The 18383-nt window shown below is 42.1% G+C and overlaps 1 protein-coding gene and 1 pseudogene across 10 annotated transcripts in view; one reads left to right on the top strand and one right to left on the bottom strand.

The window, feature by feature from the left end:
* The window catches only part of LOC111869898 (putative gustatory receptor 28b), a 64226-nt gene extending 47310 nt beyond the window's left edge, over positions 1-16916 (top strand). For 4 of the 10 annotated variants that reach the window (XR_004513600.1, XR_004513599.1, XM_023861763.2 and 1 more), the window contains 3 exons: positions 10199-10267; positions 13014-13103; positions 14301-16916. Coding sequence is in view for 6 of the 10 variants with exons in the window: in XM_023861763.2 (XP_023717531.1) it covers positions 10199-10267; positions 13014-13103; positions 14301-14444 (303 nt within the window). In the remaining 4 variants the exon portion in view is untranslated. Of the gene's footprint in view, positions 1-349; positions 893-4971; positions 5044-7125; positions 7208-10198; positions 10268-13013; positions 13104-14300 lie in introns of those variants that run through there. The other 6 variants (XR_002843757.2, XM_023861765.2, XM_023861761.2 and 3 more) reach the window with 4 other exon arrangements.
* LOC111869904 lies at positions 7980-8098 on the bottom strand (annotated as a pseudogene).
* Positions 16917-18383: the final 1467 nt, after the last annotated feature.

Below are 18383 nucleotides of genomic sequence, written 5' to 3' on the forward strand. Positions count from 1 at the left end.
ACAATTACGAAATCAGTTGGTATTGGTAAGCTGTTTGTCTCTAAAGCGTTGTATAAAGAGCTGTTTTGAAATACTCCTCCATCAGAACCTCTTCCTTTAGCGCCAACGTCAACATACAGTAAACAATAATCGGAGTCAGCTAAAGCCATTAATACAATACTGAAACTATTTTTATACTTGTAAAAATCGGATCCATTAGCAGGAGGGGCACGTATGATAATGTGTTTTGCGTCCAGAGCTCCTACACAGCCTGCAAAATTCCATCAATTTCTAAATCCATATTCAACATATTTCCAATCATCTGATGTTGCCGGCACCTGAAACAAAATATTTCATGTTTTGATTGCAGGAGTTACCAACGAACACCACAACAGAGTCACAAGTACAACAATCAGAAGTGGAGCCGTCACAATCTCCACCCCAACATCAAAGGCCTACTGACGATCTCAGTGAGACGGTTCCAGGACCATCCCACACCACAGAAGAAACTGAGACATCCAGGCCAATTCGCAAGCGAAAAATGCCTTCAACAGAACCCCGGCAGTCATCCTCAAATAAACAACCTTTACATGACCCCCAAATTGATTTTATGTCAGGTGCCATTGACAGATTACAAGATATTTCTAATTGTGCTGCACAAACTACGAAAGATGACACATATGACTTTCGGGAAATATGTTGCGTCCATGTTACGCCAGATTGGACCTCCAACCGCTATCAGACTGCAAGAGAACATTACTTCTCTACTAGTTAACGCTATGTGCCCACCAACCAGTCAACACTACCTACAAGTAGAGAGTCAAGTATGACTGGAATTTCTGATGATTTCTTCTTTACGCAGTTATGATGAGCTATTAATACTAATCAGAACACAAAAAAAATTCTGTCATGTTAGTTATAATAAAATGTTACTGTAATAATTATTGTAGCTATCATAAAATACCTACCTACTAAAAAATGGAATTGCTGGAATAAACGATTTGTTACAAAACAGCTGTAATAAAAGACTTGTTAAAAAAATTGTACTTATAACATTTCGCTTCCCTCTATGAATTCTTTGAGTGCCTTGTGAATAGCTTCGCAGGTCTCGCGCAAGGATAGCTCAGTCAGTGGTGTGACGAGGTTACGGAGTGAACGACGTTTCGGAGCCGGGATTTCTTTATTCTCCCTAGCGTCCAAGGTTCACCAAGGTGCGTATCCATTGCCCACCGGAGGCTATTTCCACGGGACAAAGTTGCCGGCAAATGGAACTGACCACTATCATCGATCTGATGCATACAGCTATGCCTCCACTCCCCCATACGTCTTCGTGGAATGGTGTTTAAGCACAGGGATGGTTTACCTGAATAAATTTTGCACTAGGACTATGTTAGTCACAGATTATTTTTTTCCTATATCGGTAAAGGTGGGGTTAAACATTGATGGAATTTTACTTTCACTGGCCTGCTGCTTAAGCACAAGGGCAGCTGTATTTCTTTTTGTTAGCTTTCAACTCAAAATTGGAATTTGTTTTGTGTCATGAAAGGACGACAGACATCCTACTCAAATGAAGTAAATTCCACATCTCTTACGTCAAGTTTGATTTTAGGGGCGTCTGCAAGAACTAATAAATCTGCCTAATGGCTTCGTCACGCCTGTCTTTCCGTCTGTCCATCCGCACGTGACAACTTTGCTCCCGCAGGATGCATTTTAGTCTCAGTTTGTTGGAGAAGTTTACTGAAACCTCTCGACAACATTAAATTTTGGTTAAAATCGGACAAAAATAACGGACATTTTACACGAAGACCCAGATGTGTTTCTGAGAGTCTGTGCCTGCTACTCCACTGACGAGAGTACACTGGGGTTGCTATGGCAGCGAAGCTATGACTAACTCATTCGTTAATTTGAAAGATGAAATTTCTGAAAGCGCTTCTAGTGTTGCGTTGTAGAGTAAAACCTTGCTAATCCGGATTTATGGAGGGAGGACATCAGGATTAGTGAATCAAAAGGTAGCCCTAAGAGACAAGAAACCTAGAACTCAAATAAATGGAAAATTTAATGATGTAAATAGTGCCTTTGAAAATGAATCTCTGTAGAACCTTTATTTAAAAGCTATAAAAAGAAAATATTGTCGCGTATCGGGCGTATATCGCGACAAATAAGTTCACGCCGTATTTTATATAGCGAATTTTATTTCACATTCGCACTTACAGTCACCCAAATTACAGATTTACGATTACTGCTATCTGCAGTATCACACTTAGTACACTCCAAATGCCACAATACAACTGACTGGTTGCTGGCTAACTCGGAACTAACTCGGAGGTAGCTCGAGGACTCACTGACTGACTCAGTACAACTGACTGTGGATAGTTGTCGCTGCTCCTTATGTAGCCTTGATCGGACAATTGTCGTCTGGTGCCTTGTTGCTAGCCACGCTGTCCGGAAGTAACCGCTGTTACTACTTGGTGACGTCACCGCTGTTGACTCGCGTTGCCTAGCGACCAGGATGCTAGGACTCGGCTAACATCGGCTCGCTTCGGCTTCGCTCGGCGCATCACGGCTGGCGGGGGGTGGGGGAGGGGCGTCATCCATAGCTCAGCATGTCACAATATATTTATTCAGCGATAGAAGACTCAGGAGTTGTACTTGTTTTCGGACGTACTACTGCAGAAGAATGCCGTCTTCTGGGATGTGGCACCGTGTAGATAGTGTGTAAACCGACGTTTCGGAGGAACGTATGACCTCCATCTTCTGGGTATAACAATCCGCGAGCGAGGAACCAGCGTGAGGAGGTGATCCTCCGAAACGTCGGTTTATGCAATATCTACAAGGCACCACATCCCAGAAGACGGCATTCTTCATAGTCACGCCCTCGAAAATCTCAAATCTTACGTAATACTGCAAGTTTGAAGGAACTCTCGAGTTTTGTCTGAACTGCTTTCTGTTGCTGTCCTGTAATTGGGATCTCCCTCACAGTTCCCAGGCTGTCATAACACTCGTGCAACCGTGAACAGCATTTTCCGGCATCCGGATTAACTGTAACCGGATTACCGAGGGTTTATTATACTTATATTCTCTAGTTTGCTGTTCGTTCCTTATTTGTTAAATCATAACCAAGTGTTCTATTTTAAAGAAAGCTACAATGCTGCGTCCCTGTTCTGTACCTTGACAGTTTACTGCTTTCATATGCAAAATCACGAGGCTGTGGAATCATGTTTATTGCAAAATAGCCATTTCCTTAACAAAGGAAGAACTGCAAATGCATAATTCCAAAATACCAATTCATAACTAATTACCTGACTTCATGGAGCTTAGCCCTTCTCGAGAAGCAGCCAGCTGTGGAACTATTCAAGAATTTCCAAGCATTTTATAGAACCCGAAGGTTGATTACCGTGTTCACAAGAGCCCTCCACTGGTCCCTATCCTGAGCCAGATCAATCCAGTCCATACCACCCCTTCCAATCTCTCTAAGATCCATTTTAGTATTATCCACCAACTTAGGTCTTGGTCTTCCTAATGGCCTCTTTCCTTCTGGTTTTCCTACCAATTCCTATATGCATTCCTCTTCAACATTCGTGCTACATGTCCTGTCCATCTCGTCCTCCTTGACTTGATCATTCTAATTATGCTTGACGAAGAGTACAAGTTATGAAGCTTCGCATTATGCACTTTTCTGCGACCTCTCGGAGAAAACTGCATAATCAGGAGCTTCATAACACCGCCATGTTAGATTGTGAGGTCCGCCCTTTAGGTTTGTATTTGATAAAGTATCGATTGAATCGATTATGAACCCATCATAAATGAATCTATGAATTTGAATGTCATTCTCTTATAACAGATAAAATATCAAACTTGAAATCTGTTGGAAAATAAGAGCGGCCTTCTTCTAAACACTGTACTCAACAAAATGAAGAGGGTCTGCTTCATCACTGTGTATGCCATTCTGAGTGCTTTACAATCTCTTATCTGTCTGTCTGTCTGTCACTCTCTAATCTAGATTCGAATCGAATTCGTTTCTTCTAAAATCAATTGATGCGCGCTCCAAGAATTTATAAGAAGCAGAATTTCATCAGATGCAACTGAATTTCGAAATAATTCTTTTATTGCATCATGGACACATTTTCGCTTGTAAAACCACTGTTCCTCTTGTCTAAATTTCTAGGACTAGCTCCCTTCGCCATGACAAGCACCGGTACTCTGCGGGTATCCAGAGCGGCTGTGGTTTACAGCCTTGCAATGTTAGCCTCAATTTCTGCATTTCTGATTCAGAAAATATCATTCAGAAATGATTTTCATATGAGTAGCTGGCCAGTGTCTGTAGCAAATATAGTGTTTCAGTTATCGACGACGCTTTTCACATACTGGGCGTGTTGCATTTCGTGTGCCATTAGTTACTCCACTATGATTGAAGTCATGCATCAGATGTTCATGTCAGGTTTGTCGCGGAAGGCCTTGCCACGGAGACGCAGGTTATTTAGTCTGATCCTCGTGTTCCAGATGTTTGGAGGTTTACTAGTGTTTGGCGTTCTCTACTACATCGAATGGTATCATGACTTATATTCCGGTTATGGAGAGATGCTCCCGTACATTCTCATAGACTGCTGTGACTACATATACGAACTGCAGTTTATCGATATTGTCCTGTTGTTGGGACATTATTTTGATAGTGTTGGTACAAAGATTACCAACTTATGCGAAGAAAACGAGGTACATATTTCGGTCAAACGAAATACGCTCTTTCCTATTAGTCACTATGGAATTTCGTATGAAATGAATTCGAAGACTCGTGCCAAAATCCAGGAAGTAGTTCGCCTGCACTGCTCTCTCTGCGATACTGCGGGTTTAGTGAACAGTGTCTACTCATTCATGATGTTAATAAGCAGTGCAGGGGCTCTTGTTGGTATCACGTATGGTTTATACATTACAGCAATCACGATGTTTGATAGAATTAACGTGTACGACAGGGAAGTGAACCCTCTGTTACCGACATTGTCCTGGAGTTTCTTCTACGTAACAATGCTTGTGTGCGCAGTCTCCTCCTGTAGCTCAACAAGTCACAAGGTAAGGCGTTTACTATACCTTGCTCGGAATGTCTGTGGAGTTCATGTAAACAAACGTGGACCGCGTTACACCTCAGGATATCTCGTGGCGGTCCAGATTCGATCTTAGCTCAGTTGAAGTTGGATTTGTGGTGGACAAAGTGGCATTGAGGGGCAGGTTTGCCCAGATTTCTTCGGTTTCCCCTTACAATTTTCATTTCACCAACTCTTCCACATTCATTAATGATTCTACCATTCGATGCTATGTAGCCTGGACACTGACAGCGTCCTTATTATTGTTATTATTATTACTGGAGAGGGTGGGTTTCCCCATGCACCGCGACCAGTTGTTGATCTATTGTACGTCCCCCTTTGATATTCTACCAGTCTCCATACCCTACCGGTACTGGTGCGTGCTATCAGCCCCGTTGAGCCAACGAGGTCGGCCCTCGGTACCTTGATCCTTCCCCCATCTATCAGAGGCATTGGAAACTACTTGGGCGGGAAACTTGCCTAATTTTGCTCAGAGGTCTCCTAGAGACATGAGGATCTTTTACGTGCCTTAAATCTACGACACGGGACCGACAGCGTCCTTAAGTAACCGAGATAAAGAAATGGGGAGAGGAGTTAAACCCGTAGTTCACTGATCACTGTATCGTTGGAACCATAAACCATATCCTGTACGTTTCTCCAAACCCGTCAGAAGCAAATTTTGCCAGTTTCTTGCGAAAACCTTCTCAAAAATTTTCTTGGTGATGACAGTAATCGACCCTTCACATCCTGCACCGTGCGATCACACATGATTCGACCTTCCTGCGCGTCAAGTTAAAACACTTCCGGTTGTCTCTAATTTTTTTCACCAACTTGTCGGTGCACTTCCTTCGCCGTACTTATTCCGAAATACCATTTGACATTGTTTAAATGAATCCGTTCACCAGTATTCACGAACAATAAACACGCACTGTTCAGTTCAGTACATATTTGTGGCACACGCAATCACTGTACTCTGAGTCAAACGCTTGTTTGGCGGTCGCATCTCGACGTCACGAGTACAGTCCCCTTCGTTGAGGGGTGTGATGGTTCTGCTTCGATAGACGTAAGCTTCCCCATGTCAATTTTCATAGGGAACCATACAAAAATTGAAAAGTTACTGAGGAATATTTGGGGTTTCCTAGCAAGAGAATCACACTGTATTACGGAAGAGATTCCTCGTGTGCACCGCTCGAAGAGCACCTCCACGGCCTCGGAGCTAATACTCGTAAGAAGGGAACACGCTCTGGCTTGTTGCCCATGTCTTGTTTACATGAGCTTCATGGACATGCGGAATATATTATAGCTTTTCACTGTCTCTTACATGTTTTCCGTCCTGGAGGAAACAGGGAATTCGGAACGCAGCTCAGAATCTACTTTCGTATTGCACACAGTTTTAGTTCTGCACACCCATTGCTATTAGCTGAGCTAAGGCTATCTCTGTAACAGGCTGAGGAGGCCCATAGGGATGTGAGGCGTCGAGGTTCTCACACATTCTAGGCAATCGGTTCGCAGATGGCGGTGAGGCTGTAAGCCTTACAAGCCGGTCACCCTCTACCCCCCAGGAAGATTCCTGGTACTCATTGTTGTGCCGTGAATGCCGACTCCCGGTAATATGTTAAAAGAGTATTTAACTTTTTGTATTTCAGGGGAAAATGTTGGTTGGAATAGAATCTGTTGGGAAATACTTGTAAGACGTACGAAAGAGTATGTAAGAAGGGTTAAGAAACTTCACGGAATTTCTGCGTATGGAGTTAGACGGCCGTTAGCCTTTGACGCGTCGATGTCTTGTCAGCAGAATGACGTTGAATGTATATCGAACTGCTAACTACAGAATTTACGTTTGAGTGATGGGGGGACGTTTTGGAGGTAAAGAAAAGGCTTAGCCCAGTGGGCTAGCAGTAGAAGGGGTGTGTCCACCCTTAGGATCCCAGCCAACGAGATCACCCACCTTGGGATAAAACGTCATTGGAGGCGGAACTTACACCCTCCGGGAAAGTATGAGTTAGCATGAATAAAGATATATAACCCGGAGAGCAAATTATTATGGGGATTATTCAAACAGTAATTTTGGCCCGTTTGCGGCCGTAGGCCATGTTGGAAGAGGCACCGACTAGACATCAGGCAACGCCATCCGTCTGCAGACTCAACCCAACGTAAGTGGAACTACTCTTATCGCCATGCTTAATAATTGTGATATTATTAAAGTGTAACTCCTCCAATGGGACATGAGTTAGGAACATTACAGCAAGTGTACAGGGCGTAAGAGTGATCCAACGGAGTGATGCAGAGGTAGACAGGTGTAATGTAGAGGCTGCAGAAGGGGTGTCTAGCGACAGGGATGTGTATATATGTACAGTGGTTGGGTAGGACAGGAGAAAGAGGAGACTAGCGACCCACAACTGGGTGGAAAAGAGAGAGAAAGATGAGGTCCAAGAATCGTCTAAGAAAGTGTGATGTGTAACCCGACACCAGTCGGCTCTTTGATTGTGATAGTACCAAAATGTATATAACTGTATATTGCTTGTTTATACTAACCTAGGGTAGCATAGGGTGGGGATGTGGGTTTCTGTTGTTGTGATTTCCTCCCTTACCACATTTCGCACCTGCGCCCTCCTGCCAAGCCCGATGAACAGTGTGCCCCTAGCCAATGAAGCAACGATAGAGGAAGTAATTTAGCAGTTTCCTTAGCCCACCCCTTATGACTGCAGGACAGAAGGTGACAGCGGGATGCCTCCACGCCCCCTGTCACCACGGCACAACATTCATTTCTGTTGGAGGCTGAGTCGATCTCAGGACCACAGTGCGGCTGGAAAGATTAGGTAAATCGAAAAATCCAGTGATCTTATTGGGAATGGAACCCGCGATCTTGCGGCTTATAGCATAGTGCCTCAACCAACTATGCTACCGCATGTCCCGTAGAAGGAAAGCCAACAGCACTTGGTCTTCCCAGGCGGTCACCCATCCAGCTAGTAACTAGCCTCAATGTTGCTTAGCTTCGATGGTTGAACGAGAACCGGTGTTTTCAACATGGTATCGCCGTTGGCTTATTATTATTATTTTATATTATTTAGGCTTGTGTAGAACTTAAGTTACGTACATTTGTTCAGTATAGCCACAGAGATTCACACCCACTTCGTGTCTGGAGATCATGACATACAAGAAATGTTTTACACATTATGTGCAGGGCATGAGAGCAACTCTACCTAGTGGCAAATCGCAGTACTAATTTCTTCACATCCTGTCCATCTATCTGAGGAAGCAGAACTAATTTCCTAAACGTAGCGATTTTTGTAAAACAAAGTTGATTTAGAAGCAATACTTGACACTTAATATACAAGTGACTGTCCACGCACCAACCAGTACGGGAATATCTTATCCTCAGATTTTACATTTGTATCTTTCGTTTTCAGAATACAGACAGAACTTCACAAATTAATATTATCAATGTATGTGTGGCTACAGACGGGGTCTGGACTGGTGACTCGATTTATTGACCACTTATACACTCACGGCTCGTGACTCCACTTCACAGATCACTGCCACACACATACACTTGTGTCCTCAGTCTTTTACAGCTTCAGTAGCCGTTTCTTGGCAACGTATTTAGCGCAGGAACTAAAAGAGTCTCATTGAATTACATGCTCCAGATATTACACATAAACTCTTCTCTTCACAGCCGGACTTTCAACTGAGCTCTCTCCCCAAACCGTCCCGTTTATAACATCTTGGCACGGACCACATACAGAGCACCGTTCCTCTGTTGTTATACTATTGCTGCGTTCGTGTCTGTCTCTGCGGGAACATGTTTACTGAGCCGTTGCCTTGAAATGGCTCTGGTATATTTACTTATCTTGACAGTCAAGTTTGTCTTTACGTCACGCTTCGTGGCCTCTGAAGAGGCAAGGAAATCCTTACTCATGATCACAATTGGGTAATAACGATGTCGGGGCAACACCTTACATCAGGCCCCAGCCGCTTCCTTCCAAATCCATTCCAAAACAATCATTCGCTATCAAACGATCACTGGACGATATATAATCTGAGTTAGGGGCATCATAGTTAAATAAACAGTAAACGAACGAGATTAATGATAAAAATAAAGTTGTCCCCGTGCTTAATTAATTAGGAACTACTCCATGAAGGCGTATGGGGAAGTGGATGTATAGATTCATATTTCCTTGACCTCGGCACTAGTTTGAGGTGAATGGTTAGCTTCATGCCTCGGCTGCTTTTACAGCGGTAACTGAAGAATGTTCTTGTCTGAGCTATAACACCGCGTAGTTCGGAAAAAGCCAAGCTTTTGAGAGAAAGACAAGCTCAAAAGTAAACCAAACAAGAAACGAGCAGAAGCGCATGCCAGTTTCAAGGCAGTTCATCCGAAACGTCGGGTCTCCCCGAACTACGCGTCGTTACAACACAGAAAACCTTCCACTTCTTAGCAAACTGCAGGTGTGCATTTTTCATTGTCTGGCGATGCTGTGGATTGAGGAGGATACTTATGGCTGGACACAGCGCATGCGCCTGATCACGCGTTCGTACTTTTCTCGTTTTAGAGTAATCTGTTTCGCTTATATTATTCTAAGTTAGCTCTCACTTTAAAGATAACACTGTTCATGAAGTTTATAAGGGCTATAAGAATGTAAATGCCGGTCACGGTAGCCGAGCGGTCTAAGGCATATACTGTCTTCGCTCGCTCGGAAGCCGGGATCGTGGGTTCGAATCCCACTCAGGGCATGGATGTTTGTGTGCGTTTTTCTGTGTTTGTCTACAGGTAGAGGCCTTGTGACGAGCTGATCACTCGCCCAAGGAGTCCTACCGTATGTGTAAGATCTAGAAAAACCGAAGTGAACGGAGTTCATGGAGGTAGGCCTAGGCCCACTGGGGCTGTAGTGCCAAGGGGGGGGGGGAACAAGAATGTAAATACAGTTACCAATTCTACAGTCTCAACATCCACCACCCGAAACTTCGCTGCTATTTACAACATATAGAACTAATCAGATAGATCTGCATTATTGTATACCTCATTCTGTACTTACTTCTTCGCATGATTCGCAACAGAAAAATTAATGTCATTTGTGGTTGTTTCTTTTCCTATATTTGCGCAGAAATTTCTCCTATGATCCAGTGATAACGATTGATTACAGGCTAATAGAACTGCTGTCTTGGTCCATAAGCTGCTTAACAAGACCAAAGATCCCGGACTAAAGGAAGAGGTATGTAAATCCTACTGTATGTAAATTTTCTTAAAAGATATTAAGGTTTCATTCATCAATGATCTAGAACCCTTTGTTGGGCTCTGGCCGCCTTTTCAGTTTCGTAATCCCGTACTCAGTCTGTAGGACACCCTGGACTGGGGATCAACCAGTCGCGAGGCCACTACTTACACGCAGAACAGCACGAACACAGAGAAACCCACATAGACATCCATTCCTCGAGTGGGATTCGAACCCACGAACCCAGTGTCATAGCAGGCGAACAAGGTTCATGCCCTACAAAGCGCGGCCACTGTGATTGGCTAGTAAAGGTTTTATCTGTCTGAAACTTAGTAGCAGATTCTCTGCAAATGTAATTAATGAAACCTGTTACAGATTATAAATGGGGATGTAACTAAAATCGAGACAATTGAATAACCCCACTATATGTACCTATAAACATAAAGTGAGATTATGTTTCTATTGTGAGACGAAGTCCTCCTCGTTGTTGGGCTCTGTAAAAGCATTGCCTGTGTTAGCACGAAGGGTGTACGGAAATGCTTACTTACTCCTTTGCTTTATTGCCCTTGAAAAGCCTTGACATTTCTTACGATAGCAGCTACACTTTTCTGTTAATTTTCTTTTGCCTTCACCTCAGCCTTAAGCTCTCGTATACGTGTATTATTCTTTCTATTTGCCAATCAATTCACGCGGGTCATTCTGGCTACTTAAAATAATTCTTAGCTATCCTTGTTTGATCCATTTTACTCATATGCCCCCAACGACTTCAATTTTCTCCTTATAATATTGTAGCTTGTGTAGCTGTTGCTATGCAACGACTGCTGGATGGACGGATATACCATGGCCGTTTCTTGTCAGCTCCTCGATAAATACGTTCCCGCAGCAACAGACACGAAATCAACAATAGAATAGCTGTGTTTTCTATGTGATTCGTGCCGAGATGTTATAAACAAGGGAGAAGGTTAGAGGCAACGAAAAGAGAAAGCAGTGCCTGGGGATATAATCGGGCCACCCTGTTCCTGAGGATATAAATACGGGGACCTGGCCCTCCAGGCTGGGGAAGTCTTGAATCTGAGAGAGTAAAATTTGGTCATAAATCCCGCGGGACTCGACCTTGAGAATGTCTGCGCTTGCGAGGGACAGAATCAATTGTAAAAGACAGACCCATCCTCTCGTCAGAGAGGATGTTACATAAGAGCTATAACAGCAAGAGTTTAGTTGGGAAATAAAATTACTGGTCGTGAGTCTCAAGGGGCTTGTCACCAAGACTGATTGGCGGTAAACACTCAGTCGTGAAGTAGTTAGTTAGTTAGTTATTGGAGAGGGTGGGTTTCCCCATGCACTTAGACCAGTATTGGTCCATTGTGCTTCCCTCTATGATATTCTAACAGTCTCTATACCCTACCGATATTGGTGCGTACCATCAGTCCCGACCGAGCCAGCGAGTTCGGCCTCTACTGGCTTGGCGGTATCTATAATGCTTCCCCCATCTATCAGAGGCGTTAGAGACTACTGTTGGGCGGGAAATGTCCTTGAATTTGGCTCAGTGACCTCCTTTGGAGATATGAGGTTCTTTTACGTGCCGTAAAGTTACGACACGGGGCCCATGGCTTAAAGTCCCTCCCGGAGGACTTGTTCCCTGAATTTTTCCGCCTTTAAAAATTCCACGACCTCCGCCGGGTTTGAACCCGCGTACCACGAGTCATGAGGTGGGAATGTTACCTCTAGACTACGGAGGCCGCTTCAGTCGTGAAGTAACTCCGACTCTGAGCTTAGTCAGTTCTGTACGGGAGTCTGTGTAGATAGGACTTGAGCCCGGAGGCAGAGGAATAACCATTGTTGGAGCCGTTACCAGGAAATATCTAGTAACAGGCTTAGAACATTAGACTGTGTGCTCCAGTGAATTCTAAAGTGTGGAAATAGAGATAGTGTTATATTTACTTGTTACGACCAGTAAATTCAGCAATCCAAACCCCGTCTATAGTACCCCTACACGTGATAATATTCGCTGTCAGATCAGGAATAGCCTCAGTTTTTGGTTGGTTCTTTGCTTCACTACTTGTGTATTCAGATAGAGCACATACAAAATTCTCTTGAAGAGACTGAGTTACTCGGACTAACGTTCGGTTGATTACGGAAAATAGCGAAGTTTCTGTTACGAACTTCTTACTGTTAATACGGGTAAAACGTGTAATAATATGCGAACTGATCAAATATACATTACATTTGCAGTACTCTACCAGATTCCAATAATTCACAAGGTGACATTAGGAATAAATTCCCAGAAAGTGGAAATAATATGTTATTAGATTTTTAGTTCATTCATTCAAGTATGTTCGGGTGGTTATCGGTTCGAATCTAGGCCAAGACACCGACTATATCGACTTAGATTTTACGTGGCTTACTTCAGTCCCTCCAAGGAAATATTGGGAAATTAAATCACGACCAATTCCTTAAAAAAAATTTCAATTCATTTTTCACTACTCACCTTAAGATTCCACTGTACATAACCTCAATTACTGATATCGTAGTTAAATAAGCCTTAGACAAATAAATACAATAGTTTCACATACAGAATGGAACTGCAAGCAGGCCCATAATTAGATTCTAAAGGGTTCTGACGATGGTGGATAATACAAAATTACTGGGTTTTTGGAATTTTTTCATGGTCCGGAATTCTATGAAATATAATTCCGGACGATGGAACAATAAAAAAATCCTGTAGGTCCATAACTGTTTGTTTCAGCTGCAGTTGTTCTCGCTACAGCTGCTACATCGGAAAGTCCACTTCACAGCTTTCGGATTCTTTCCTCTAGATTTCACTCTTCTTTACTCGGTAAGTAACGGATCAGCTGTAGTGGGGAAACTGTTTGTCTGAAGTTGGAAAAGAACATAATGAAACGAGCGCTACATAAAAACAGTTCTTAGCTACTCTTGTCTGATCCATTCCAATCATATGCCCCCAATGGCTTCAGTTTTCTCCTTATAATATTGTAGTGTGTAGAACGGTTGCTATGTTACGACAGCGAGATGGGCGGATATACCAGGGCCGTTTCTGGTCGACGACTTGGTAAACACGTACCCATGGCTAGGCAGCAGATTCTTAGTATTACAACAGTTGGACCATAACAATGGAAGAGCTGTTTTCTACGTGCTCCTTGTCGAGATGTTAAAAACAAGGGACAAGGTCAGTTGACGGTTCAGTACGGATCTGTGAAGAGAGGGCTTGAGCCAGAGGGTGAGGAATAGGTATTGTTGGAGCCCTTACCAGGAAACGTCTAATAACAGACTGAGAACATTAGATTGTGTGACCTTGTGAATAATAAAGTGTGGAAATAGCGAGTGTTGTAATTATTTGTAGTTACGACCTGTAAGTGGTCAATAAATCTATTCACCAATCCAGTCCCCATTTATAGTCACACACCTACTATGAGAAAATATTTTTAGTCAATTAGTTCCCAACTCTACGGCTCCATCCTACTTGAGATCACACTGAATAGAGCCTAACCTATTTCATCTGCGCTTAGGTCCCAGAACCGATGTCTCCTTCATGTGTTTTAATTAAAATTCTACTATTATTTTTTGTATTGCTAGTGGGGTAGGACTAACTCCCTTGTACTGCGGCCACTTCTGGCCTATTGTACCAGCCCCAGATGATAGGTGAGGGTGATTGTGGAGCAATTGGTGGAATGAAGATTGGCAGGGGAAACCGAAGTACTCGGAGAAAACGTGCCCCAGCGCCACTTTGTCCACCACAAATCCCACTTGACCAGACCCGGGATCGAACCCGGGCCGCCGCGGTGGGAAGCCAGCGACTACCGCTTGAGCTATGGCGCGGCCTAAAATTCTAGTAAAGTGAGCAGAACTCATGGAAGTACCATAATGGTTACAAATTATTTCCTTTTCCAGAAATTAAGAAAGAGTTACTGCAGTTTTTGTGATTTTTTGCATCTGTTCAGTGATCATACACAAGTAGCCTTGAAATAATCTTGCACATATCTGATTACCTTATGTTTATTATTGCATGTTGCAGATCACCGGGGCAGTGACAACGTACTTGGTGATCTTAATACAGTTTCAGCTCTCCTTCGCAAACCCAAAACAGAATGCCACAGTCTCATCTACTCTGCCTGCCACCATGAGTTCAGATTTCTTCACACCAACTTTGTCGCCCTAGTTTAATCAGGTTGCTTTGCCCACAGCACAATAAGCAATGTAACTAACTGGATAAGTATGTCCCGTAACACAGTGTTTGTTTGTGCGAGCGTGGTCTAAGGCATTAGGGTCAGAGGCTTCTTCCGGCAAGTCAGGTCCACTTAATCTATTTTTGTTGTTCCTTTTCTTTATTGCGACATGTAAAAATGTAATTTTGCTTGTAGTTTTGTATGGGTGTTAAACCTGGTTTCTGATATTAAGGGAGGAACACAGACCAGGGTACTGAGGAGAATAATTCAACTTTAGAGGAATGAAATCATAGGAGGTTGCAGAAAACTGCATGATGAGGAGATCCCCAACTTCTATTCTTCGCTAAAAATAATTAGAGTGAAGCCAATGAGGATGAGATGGGTCAGAATGTAGCATGCATGGAAGGGTAGAGGACTGGATACAGGGTTTTGAAAGGAAATCAAAAAGAAGAGACCACGCAAAACCTAGATGTAGGTGGGAGGGTAAAGAGATAATGGATCTTAGAGGAATAGGATTGAGTACTATGGACTGGCTTCAACTGGCTCAGAGCAGGAAGGGCTACTGTTAACATGGTAATAAATCTTTGGTTACATAAACTGTTGAGAAATTCTTGTGTAGATGAGCAGCCCATGGCTTCTCAAGGCAGAAACAGCTCCATGGAGTAAGTTAGTTGAGTTTACTCTCTACTTTCTTCAGTCCTGATGTTACACTTTTGTATGTATGAGTTCCCTTCTCTGCAGTCTAGAAACTCATTGTAATGGAAAATTGTACATAATAATGTCATTTCTCTGCTAAAGCACTGAATAATTTATGTGGTTCCTCTGATTTGTCGTGTAACGTGTTCTGTGTTCCTGATGCAGGCAATAAGACGCTACATAATGCCTACACTTATTCTGAGAGAACTCTTGTTTAATGAAGCATATGCTTGTGTTCATATTCCTTCAGTGCTTGCAGTCTTGAGGTACAGCATATGCCACAACAGAGCATTCACCACTCGAAGACGCCTTTTCTCTATGTTCAGTGTGCATGGCAATCTAATATATTTGTACAATTGTAACCTCACCAGATTTTGCACATAATAAGTCTGCTGGTGATTGCTGTCTTTGTTGTATTTAATTTTATTACTTATTTTTTTCCAATTTTTAATGAACTATTTCCTTTAGTTAGTTTTATTACCATTAATGCTATTTTGTCGACCAAATTAATCATCAATTGCACCATTATCTGAAAAATATTCAAATAGTAACCCCAGAAGCTCTATTACTCACAGATCTTTATTATAAAAGCTGTCAGGAGAATGAATGCAGTGTTAATATGGCAGCTATGTTATTTCCAGTTCTTCACTAAAAGGGTCTTTATCACATCTGGTTGTATTTCGATGATACAACATTGCATACACAATTCAGGAACTCACATTAAATGGCACAACTGTCACTTGCATGCTGGGAGTTGGCACAGCCTCCATACTTCAATTATTTATGTTAAGTAATTAAAAATTAGGCAGGTATTAAGCACCATGTTTACGCAAAACTTCATAAAGTTTATTAAGGTTGAGAAAATGTAGAGAATTATGTGTGTGCATGTGCACACACATGAATATAGCTCTGGTTTTGCTACAGACCAGACCTATATATCATTATACAGTAATTGTATACTTTAAGAATGGAACTGTATACATTTACAGATGTGTAATGAAGTTGGTCAGTAGATCATTCCAGTTTAGGATTAGAGAATGATGTCCCAACAGATACAATCTTGAGTTAAATTTCATTATGTTTGAAGAGCTCATTATCACTGTTAATGTGCTCCAATATATTTATGAAAGTGGATGTTGTTATAATGACAAATGTATGATTAGAAAGTATGTAACATTTGTGAAACAGAAGAAATTGTTGTTAACTTTTCTATGTTCAAGATGACCTGTAAAATTAAATTAAATACTCATTCTCTCATTATTCCCACTTACCTGACAGCATAGGTCATAGTAAAATTAAAAAGAAAATAGGTTATACTATTAATACTCTTACATGTCAAACAATTGAAAGGAAGACAAAATCTTCACATGGTTGCTATGTTATTGTTTCACAGCCTGCAAGTGATTAGATAAAATCTGTGTATAGTCTGAAGATTTATTAGCATTCATATCTTCAGGTTTAAATGCTGTTAATGTCATCCTCACCTCACAAGCTGGTGAGCCTCCCATGTGGTTATTATTTACTGTCACAAACTAAGAAGGTTAATGTTACAGTGTGGGCAGCCATATGCAACAAACATAAGCAGCATGGTGGTGTTACAGCTCAATTCATTCACTTAAGACTTTTCATCATACGGCCCCATTGTGAAAGGTATCTCATGTAACATTCTTCAGTTCTTAGAACCATTATGTAATAAAGAGTTCACGAAATAAGTAAAGTTGTCCCTGTGCTTAACTAATTAAGCACTATGGCATAAGGCATACATGGGTGTGGTTGTATAGATCCATATTTTCTTGACCTCGGCACTAGCTGGAAGTGATTGGTCAGCTTCACGACCTGGCTGCTTTACCCACGGTGAAAGAGCCCCTGGTACTCATTTGATAGGAGGTTGGGTGGACCCCAGAGCCAGTCTGGATGATGTGGAGAGGGAAAATTCTTGACCCTGCCAGCATTCAAACTCCGACCCCTTGGTCACCCAGCCTGTAGCTAGTAGCTATCCCGACTATGCTATCCCAGCTCCTGAAGGAGTTCAAGGAATTCTGAATTTATTTCATCATATACAATCTCTGGTGTTTGGAATGCTTCATCAGAAAACCCAATCTAAGATATTTTATTCTATCTTCATGCATACGAACATAGCAAATTCAAAGTAACAGTTACAAACAGTGACTCTGTTGACATTAAAAAAGTTAGCAAAGATACACATACCATAATAATTATGTCACATTAATTTCCTTTTATTTGTGACAACAAGGACACAATTTTGGACAGAATGGAACTGTGACCTGTACAGAACAGAAACAGAGCCCACAGATTTTATTGAGTAATTTGCTTCTTGAAATTAACGAAAAATTAGCTTGTGATTANAAAGTAACAGTTACAAACAGTGACTCTGTTGACATTAAAAAAGTTAGCAAAGATACACATACCATAATAATTATGTCACATTAATTTCCTTTTATTTGTGACAACAAGGACACAATTTTGGACAGAATGGAACTGTGACCTCTACAGAACAGAAACAGAGTCCACAGATTTTACTGAGTAATTTGCTTCTTGAAATTAACGAAAAATTAGCTTGTGATTATAATTATTATAGGAGGATCACTGAGCCAAATTCCAGGACGTTTCCCGCCCAACAGTAGTCTCTAAGGCCTCTGATAGTAGGGGGAAGCATTATAGACACCGCTAAGCAAGTGGCCGAACTCGCTTGCTCGGCGGGACTGATGGTACGCACCATTTATCAGTAGGGTAAAGAGACTGGTAGAATATCATAGAGGGAAGCACAATAAATCAAACTGGTCGCGGTGCATGGGGAAACCCACCCTCTCTAAATAACTAACTAACTAATTATTAAAGGAAATAAGAAAAAAACATAACCTAAATTTGTTGCCAGCGATATGGACCTCCATAGTTTGATTGCTCAAGGGCCCCCTCCAGTGTAAATCTGGACCCAGCTACTTTGTTAAATATTTAACGGGTTACTTACCAATGAGGTTATTGGATTTTTTCAATTTACCTAATCTTTCCAGCCACACTATGGCCCTGCTGTCAATTCAGCCTCTAACAGAAATGAGTACCTGGAATAATCTTGGGTGTAAAGGGCGGCCGGCATGTAGGGCTGACAACCTTACTGCCATCTATGAGCCGATTGTCTAGAAAATGTGGGAACCTCAATATCTTATACCCCTATGGGCCTCCAAGGCCTGTTACAGGGATTTCCATATTCCGTAGTG

Source organism: Cryptotermes secundus, unplaced genomic scaffold (genome assembly GCF_002891405.2).
Source record: "Cryptotermes secundus unplaced genomic scaffold, Csec_1.0 scaffold653, whole genome shotgun sequence".
NCBI lineage: Eukaryota > Metazoa > Arthropoda > Insecta > Blattodea > Kalotermitidae > Cryptotermes > Cryptotermes secundus.